The sequence below is a fragment of the Sturnira hondurensis genome, unplaced genomic scaffold (assembly GCF_014824575.4).
Source record: "Sturnira hondurensis isolate 20B ecotype Veracruz unplaced genomic scaffold, ASM1482457v3 Scaffold0011378, whole genome shotgun sequence".
NCBI classification, from domain to species: Eukaryota; Metazoa; Chordata; class Mammalia; order Chiroptera; family Phyllostomidae; genus Sturnira; species Sturnira hondurensis.
In genome coordinates this window covers 934,427-943,223 of record NW_028084009.1, presented here as the reverse complement: position 1 = coordinate 943,223, position 8,797 = coordinate 934,427, and the positions used below count along the sequence as shown (strand labels likewise).

The 8,797-nt window shown below is 56.5% G+C and overlaps 1 protein-coding gene across 1 annotated transcript in view; it reads right to left on the bottom strand.

Moving 5' to 3' along the window:
* Positions 1-383: 383 nt before the first annotated feature.
* Positions 384-8,797, bottom strand: part of SLC9A8 (solute carrier family 9 member A8) — a 53,137-nt gene continuing 44,723 nt past the window's right edge. Inside the window, exons 12-16 of the mRNA XM_037059879.1 lie at positions 8,514-8,596; positions 5,814-5,925; positions 4,909-5,129; positions 2,782-2,928; positions 384-1,832 (exon numbers count right to left, since the gene is read on the bottom strand). Coding sequence (XP_036915774.1) covers positions 1,725-1,832; positions 2,782-2,928; positions 4,909-5,129; positions 5,814-5,925; positions 8,514-8,596 — 671 coding nt within the window. The 3' untranslated portion in view covers positions 384-1,724. The remainder of the gene's footprint in view (positions 1,833-2,781; positions 2,929-4,908; positions 5,130-5,813; positions 5,926-8,513; positions 8,597-8,797) is intronic.

Here is an 8,797-nt window from a genome sequence, read left to right as displayed (position 1 = left end):
GTGGGGTATCGGGTGCAGTAAAAGAATCCTGTTTGCCTCAAATTATGGGGTTAAGAAGAGAGATAACATAAACAAAAACGATCATATTTTAGCTCTATCAAGTACAAATCTACTTTTCATGCACAAAAAGGAAACTGTGCTCCCTGCCTGCCTGGCCTTACACTTCCTGGGAAAGGGAAGGGGTTGGGGGAGGGGCCTGGCTTCGTGGGCTGGGCGTATGAGTCCTCAAAGGGTCCGGAGATCAGTCTTTCCTGACTTCCAGAGCCACGCTGCCTGAGGCCAAAGGGATGGACATGTACTTGTGGCCAGCCCAGGGTCTGAGCTGGCCCCTGGGTCCCCACGGAGAGCCATGGGTGTGCACACAGTCAATGAAACCACCCAGCTGGGACCCTGAGCCACACGTGGGAATTGTCAACAGCCTGGAGATGGGCAAAGGCAAGCAAACACAAGGCCTTTTACAGGGCAGGTGAGGAGCGGGTGTGAGTTGGCAACTTCATTTCATCTGGACATGACTTGCCACTGGGGACCCTGGTGTGAGAGAGAGAGAGAGAGTGCAAGCACTCTGTGAAGGGGCTGGGTCCTGGGGACTGCAGGTGAGGATCGGATGCACTGGCTGGAGTGTGGGGAGAGGAGGCAGACTCTGGACCCAGCTCCATGTGTGGGTGAGCTGGGACCCTGGCATGGGTGACAAGTGGCCCCCAAGAGTAGAGAATCGGGAGAAGGGGGAAATGTCGATTAGCAGTGAAGGGGGCCGCAGGTAAGCTGTGGGCAGGCCCCACACAGCCCAGGAAAAGGGGCCTCTGGACAAACAAGGATCCCTAACAGAGGGAATCAAGGTGAGGGAGGCGACTGCTGGGCTTGCACCACTTGGTTCAAGTGCAGGAATTTGAAGGAAATCAGGCAGTGGCTGCTGGCCTGCGTAAGCCTGGACCTCTAGCTCTTTCCTCTAGGGGGCAGTCTGACCCCACAGAAAAGGCACTCCCCCAGCCACAGACCCGGACAGGCAGCTTCCACCGGGGCTCAAGGGAAGGGCCTGCACAGGCGTGCTGGTTACCAGTGTAAACATTCACAGTATTCCCAGAGAAGGCGGTGGCTGCCTGCCACCCAGGGGGACAGCCTGTGAGGTGCCAATCAGAGGTACAGCAGAAAAAGGTCACGTGGTCTTTCTTTCTTGGGGTGTACAAGGAACATCACCAGGGGGAGTGTGAGGTTTTCAAGGTTTCTGGGCCTGCCACTGGGGTCAGACTTGCTGCTGCCGAGGCCCGAGGTGCCTTGATGAGGAGGAGGCAAGTGGCAGCTGGCTCCTCGCCCAGCTGGCTCCTGGGGTCGTGGTGGTGGTAGCAGCTGGGCACAGCAGCTTGCAAACCAGCACCCGGGGGACACCCAGCCAGGGCAGCTTCCACAACAGGGCTCCTCCTCTCAGGGCCTCGGCTGGACAGACGACTATTTGCCTTGGCTACAGAAGCAAAAGGAAACTTCTACCCAGACAGGCGTTCCCTCTGACCTGCAAGCTGGGAGCCACACTGCAAGCAGAGGTCTGGCTCGGTGAGGAGGAGAGCGATGGCGTTTCAGAAGCCAGCTGGCTCTGCAGGCCTGCACGGTCCAGGTGACGAGCACCATGGCTGCCCCGGGCTCTCATGGTCCCTGAAGGGGCTGCCAAATGCAGGTGCCCTGCGGCCCTTGCTGGGTGTCCATCCTGGGGGCCAGGCGGAGGCGCTGCTCCGTCACAGCAGCTCCTGCTCGTCGTCCTCAGAGCCAGAGGGGCCCTGGCGCACCTCTTCGTACCACTTGTTGGTGAGGGTTTTCATCTGTATGCGCCCGTGGTGGAGGTCCTGAGGCAGAAGACACAACCAAGCCAGTGGGTCAGGGTCAGGGTCAGGGTAGAGGAAGAAGAGGAGCTGCTTTGTACCTTGTTGGGGGATGGGAGGTAGGGGCCATGGCCCCACACAGTTTCAAAGCGTGAACTAAGTCAGCTGGGATTCTTCTTTGTGGGGGTGGAGGTAACAGGCGGTGTCACTCAGAGCCAGGAGGAGTGGGAGACAGGGTGGCAGGGTGTTCAGAACTGTGGCTCTGGAATCAGACACTCCTGGGCTCTCCTCCCGGCTTTGCCTCATACTGGCTGTGTGACCTCAGGGGGCTATCTTACCTCTCTGGACCGCAGCTTTCCCAGCTGTCAAGTGAGAGAACAGCCACCTCTGCTGGGATTGTTGGGAGGGTGAACCAGAGCAATTGTGAACACCACTTGGTGTGGCTCGTAGTGTGAGCTCACATTCCGCATCGGGACTGCCGCCAGTGGGAAATAGGGGGCGGCAGCCAGAAGAACCCCAGCCCACCCTGAGGCCTGCAGACGGCAGGGTGACTGGTTCGGCAGCGCAGGCCCGTGCTGGGCCCTGAGACCACCTCCCACCTGGTCTGTCTCCCAGAGGCCAGTGGTGCCCGGAACGATGGAACGCGTGCCTGAGCCTCGGGCCCCTGCCTGCGGCCCTGGCGTGCCTGAAATTCCTCAGCTCAGATTTGGTAGCCGATCAACGTCCTGAGTCTATCATCCAGGAAAAGCAAACTGTGTTAACAAGTCTATTATTAAACTAGCACTAAATCCGGCAGCAAAGGAAAAACAGCAGATGCGATCCCGGGAAGGAGAGCCAAGCAGGAGGGGGTGGCCTCTCCTCCCCTTCCCAACACAGCACGTGAGCCTTGCCTCCCCATCCCCCTTGGCCAGTGCTGGTTCTGAGGGAGGAAGGCAAGGGACCCCCAGCCATGTGGTGCTGGCCTGTGTCCCACCTCCTGGGTCAGCCGACGTGTGAAGAAGGGGTTCAGGTACTTGGCGTCCAGCCACAGGAAGCCTTTGAGGTCCTGCCGCCTGATGTAGTGGGCTTCATACTCCTCCTCGGTGAGCTCCGACAAGTGCTCCGACTCCACAGTGTTGCCCTGCGGGGAGGCGGGCAAGTGAGGGCCAGCAGGAGGTTGGCATCTTCCTGGCAGCCTGCGCCACCCAGCCTACTTAGGAGCCCTTCACCCCTGGCTACCCGTGTCCCCAGCCCCGCCTGCACTTCCGAATCCATGCAGTGTGTCTGTGGGCAGCAAGGGGCTTGCTGGGAGCCTGCAGGGAGGCAGGAAGGTTTGTGCAAACATGACGGATACCCAGGAATAAACCAGAACTGGGAATAAATCAGAAGTTCTGGGCCAGGGCTGGGCTTGGTTTGTAAGCTTCCAGGAGACTTCCAGGTGCAGGTCAGTACTGGGGAGAGGAGACACACAGACCATGCCAACGGGAACTATGGAGGAATGACAGGAACGCCCACATGGGGCACAGCAGGCCTGGATGGCGAGTGGGCCTCACTCACTGGACCAGCTCAGCCCGGCCCCGGCCTCTGTAGGCAGGTGCACGGCCCGAATGCTGGTGCGCTGCTCTGCCGCCACAGCCTACCGGGCCGGGCCTGCGCTGGTTCACAGGGCTTGTGAGCCCCCAGAACGCTGGGCCCACTCAGAGTCCCTGATTCAGGGCGTCTGGGACAGGGCCCAAGTATGTGCATTCCTAACAAGTTCCTCGTGACGCTGCTGGCCCAGGAGCCCACCCTGGGGGCCCTGGTGGACCGTGAAGAGTGAAGGCTCCGAACCCTGTGTGACCTCGGCTCTGTGACGGGGGCCTCTCTGTGCCTCGGAGCTCTCACCTGCACGAGGGGCATGACAAGAGCCTCTGCTGCCTGCAGGTCATCGGGCGACCTGCCACAGTTCAAGGAGACAAGCACTGTGCCTGCGCCACAGGACACTCCCTGAACGGCATGTGCTTCCTCGGAGCAAACATCCTGCCTCTACTAGAGACTGGGGGTGGGGGCAGGCGGGCGCCGGTGGTGTTGGTTCACCGAGTGTGGCTGCAGGATCAGCACCTGGCAACCTGTTAGGCGTGCACATTCTTTCTAGCCCCACCCCAGACCTGTAGGGCCCTGGAGACCTGCGTGGATTCTGAAACCCACTGACCAGTTTTGGACCTACACTCGAGCTTTTGGTGAAATGCAGGTGGGTGGCCGGGGGTGGGGGAAGGGCCACTGAGAGGGAGGGAGGGAGGCAGCCTGGCACCAGGTCCTCTGAAGGTTTCTTTCCAGCAGCACAGCCCAGACCCGGGCTTCCCATGTGAGAAGTGGGCGGTACATCCCCGTGCCCTGTCTCCTGGTGGAGAATTTCTGTGCCATCTGTGACCAAAGTTACTGAGGCAACTAGAAAAAGTTGCATTTATGGAAATTCATGTGTGTGTGGGGGGGCAGTGGGGGAGCCGGTGCAGAAAGGCGGGAGAGGCCTGGGTGGCTCCGGCTCCTGTCAGAGAGCCTGGCTTGGCACATGGGGCCTGAGGGGGGCACACAGGGCAGGGAAGGCACCACCATGGCTGACTTGGGAGGGGCGGCCCGCCGGCAGGAGGGTGGCTGGGAAGAGGCAGAGGTCGGCAGGGATACGGGGCCCCAGTGGGCACCACAGTCCCCAGTTAGGCTCTTGATAGGCTTCAGTACGGGGCACCTCTCACAGCCCCAAAAGCCTCCTTCCTCATTCAGGCCCCAGCAGGAGGCGCTCGGTGAGCGCTAGGGATAAGGTGGTGTCGAAACCTTCCAGTCTCCAGCCCTGATGCAGCGGGCGGTTACTGGCAGGGGAGGAGCATTGCTGGGAGAGTCCGACACTGGCCCAGGCTCCCCGTCCACGACCTCATGGCTTCACCAGACCACAGGGCTGGCAGACGAGCCAGCCAAAGAGCTACGCTTCAGAACTTTGTCTGGTTGGGCAACTGCACCTGTGCGTGCGTGTGTGTGTGCGCGTGAAGGTGCCAAGCATCCTCAAATTGTGTCTCAGGTCCCCATTTCCTGGCAGTCGGGGGGGAACAGCCCTCTGCCCCACCCTGCCCTGGGCCCACTGAGCACTAACCATCTTCTCTGTCTTGCTGAGGTTGACGTCCTTCCTGTTCCGGCGACGCGCCTTGGCGTCCTCGATGTCCATGAGGCGGATGAGGGGCATGGTGCTGCCGCCCAGCAGCAGGATGGTGAAGAGCACGATGATGATCGTGGTGGTGCCGATGAGCTGCCGCTTCTCCATGGGCTCCAGGTCCAGGTGCAGGCTCAGGGCGTAGGGGATGGCACCCCGCAGGCCTGGGGGGACAGCGAAGGGCATGAGAGGAGAGGGCAGCGGCACCCTGACCCGGTTCTCTGGGGACCTGGGGACAGCGCAGCATCATGGGCATGTTCTAGTCGAACACCCTACCCCACCGCGCTGGAGAGCACCAGGGGTGGGGCTCCGGGGTGGGAGAAAAGCAGGCTGCAGAGAGGTGGGGCCCAGGGGAAGCCCCGCTCGGTTCCTACTTCACAGACTGGTTGGGCAGATCAAGTGAGCTGCTCTGTGCTGGCTGTGACGTGCAGCATGCACACGCACACACACACGTATTTATCCAGCCCAGTGCTCACATTTAGACACACGAGGGCCAGCGCATGCAGACCAGGCCCTTCCTGTGCGTGTGCCGGCCCTGTGCTAAGTGCTCTGTGCACTTGGCCTTGTTTGCTCTTCACAGGAAATTGTAAACCAGGTCCTGATACTACCCACAATCCACTCACGAGACTGAGACTACGTCCTCCCAGGGCCACCCAGCCGAGGCAATGGCACAGACAGCGCCCCCTGCTGCGCAGCTGCTGTCGGCACCGACAGGCTTGGGGCCCAGCGGGACTTCTGGCTCACGAGGCACACCCGCTTCCAAGGGGTGTGGACCACACATGGTCTACACGGTGCGCGCCTCCGCAAGAAGCATCTTCTCTCCATGGTTCATTCAAGGCTGGACTCACCACTGAACCACATGATGAACATCATCTTCGGGGTGATTTTATGATCACGGAAGAAGTTCAGAAGGTAGGAGAGAGGGAAAATGTTCACTGCTCTGCCGAACAGTACAAGCACCTGTTAACAGCGACAGACACGTCTTAGATGGAAACCTCTGGTGCTTCAAGTTGAAGCTCGTTGAGGCTCACACGGGCCTGGTAGCACACCCACTCCAAGTAGAGCGCTCCCCTCGGTTATAACAGGCGTGAATAACGGCACAACACTACTCAGAAACCCGGCTGGGTGGGCTGTCCTTGTTGCCTGGTTTCTGTGTGTCCGGGAAAAGGTGAAGTTTGTACACTGCATCTCAGCAGTCAGAAGGAGAGGACCAACAGGGGGCCGGCGCTGGCTTCACTGGTGACAGCAGAACAGCACTGAATGTGGCCCAGAAGCCATGCAGATGCACCCAGGTTAATTTGAGGGCAGTCTAACTCCCCCACAGGTGCTGTGCCAGGGCACGGGGCGGTGCTCATCCTTCCCCAAGGGCTAGCTCTGCAGGGATGGACCGGATGGTGCTGCCTCTCCAGGGGGCCTGCTCCCAGGGAAGGAGGGGAGGCTGGAAAGGGCCAGCCCACGCACATGATCGCTGCTCCCTGAGCCAAAGGAACGCGCCGGCCGGTTCTAAAAGGAGGTCGCACAACCCAGCCAGCTACTTGCCATGGCTTTTGATTGCTGACCATCTCCAAAAGCATGTTTGTTTTGATAAAATACTGCTTTATGTAGTTTAAATCTTCTCTAAGTGGGCACTTAGATCTACTTATTCATTTGCTTCCATTTTTTCAGTCTCGAAAGGATAACATACACACGTACATAACGTAGGCTCTAAGTTCCCCCTTTCAACCAGCACGAACGGAGTGCTGCGGAGCGGGCGCCTTGGATGGTCAAGTTGATAACGGCTCCCAGTCATCTCACGTTTACATGCCAGACAATGCGCTCAGCATCGTCTACACGCTATCCTGTTGAATTTAGATCCCTGCAATGGTCTTACGAAGTAGGTGGCACTGTCTCCAATTCGGGAACAAGGAAAGGGAGACGCAGGGGGGTTAAGCAGCTGGCCCAAATCTAGTCCCACTCCAGGCCCCCTTCCCTCCTCCCTGTCCTCCCAGCCCATGGCCAACACGGCTGGCAACCAGTCCTCTGTCCCCACGCTCACATTGCAGTTCAACCCAAAGTGGCCCCTAGTGCCCAGTGCCCACCCTAAAGACTCTTATACTTTCTGAAAGGCCTCGCTGCTGTCCTGAAACCTGAATTTGGAGGACACCGGTGACAAAAGCCATGTGCTCCTGCTGACTGAGGGGTGAAAGCCCCCGGGGAGCAGGAGAAGCATCTTTTTCCTGAGGGCTCCTCATCCCCTCTGTGTCTCGAGTCCCTGCGTGCCAGTCGGGCAGGCCTCTGGGCGTGCCTCCCGCAGACGACTGTGCACAGCAACAGGTCTACCTCCCGAGAGCTGTGCCCATGACGTGGGGTTGGCAGTAACAGTTAACTGTGGGTGAAGTACAATAATTCAACAATAGTAAAGTAGACATCTTACGCGCCTTATTACCATAGGATCTAAAAAGGCGACAGAGACCGAGTCTGGGATGGAGGATGGATCCGCAGGAGGGCCCAGGGAGATGCAGAACACAGACAGGCGACCCGGGCACATCAGGCTCAACACCAACCGGTCAGGAGCCACTCACGGTACTCTGATCGGGTGCCTGGGAGAGCTGGGCCTTTCTCTCAGATGCCAAACTGTTCTTTTCCCCACGAGGATCTGCTTCTGCTGCAAATGATTAAGCTTCTATTTTCCTTTTTTAGAGGCGCATTTTAATTCGTCTCCTCCTGCCACCCCCAGTGCAATCAGAACAGTTTCCTGAGCCTTCCTGATGGTGAGCGGCACCTGGGATGAGTCCCCTGGGTGGTGCTCCAGGGGCACAAGTAAGGAGCTGGTATCCTTACTTAACACAAGTGTCCAAGGTCATGCTTCTGCATGGACACGTCTGGGGGAGCCACAGTAGGAAATACACGCCTTATAAGCTACCCCGAAAACACAGAAAAGAAAAGCATCATTCCCAGTTCTATAAGCACTGGAAACACTTGGCTAAATTTCTTTACATATTTTCTTTTTTCTATGCATAATGATTTTACGTGGTTATGCTCAAATCCATATTCAATTCTGAAATCTGCTTTTACCACCTACCATAAAAATTCATAAGCTTGTACTTTTAAAAAAAGCCCATAATATTCAAGACCATTTAAAATTTTAAAAGAAACCAAATTCCTTTTCTGGGGATATTCATTCATTAAGTTCCATCCCTTTACTGTATGTTTATGATTTTTTTTATTTTTTATTTTTATTTTATTATTATTATTTTAATATAATTTTTATTTAATTCTTGTTCAGGTACAGGTTTCTGTCTTATATTCCCAACCTTGCCCACCGCCCGCCCCATGCTCCCCGCCTCCCTCCCCTTTCCACCCCTCACCCTTAGTTATTGTCCATGTGTCCTTTATACTTGTTCATGTGAGTCCATTTGTTTATGATTTTTTAACAAAAGAAACTTTAAACAAAAGCATGTCTATGTAGCTGTTGACTTTGAAGAGTTAACAGTTACATAAATGAATCTGGAACATGTGGTTACTGAGCTGTGAATAAGTAATTAAATAAAAACGAGGAAAATACTTACTATGCACCAGACGACAAAGGAAATTTCAAACTTGTGAGGGAAACTAAAAATGGACAGGCCAAGAAAGGCAAACACACATGTTTCTGAAACAAACCAAAGAATGGATTATTCAGCCCCGACTATTTCTTCCAACACAGACTAAATCGTTAAGCAAGCAAGCAAGCAAGCGTTCACAGGTTAGTCAGAACCCAGCGTAACTCCGGGCTTATTTTCTGGGACATCCTGCAACTGCTACCTAGTGAAGCTTGTCCTATGATTCTCTCCTTCTCTGTCACCCAAGTGAC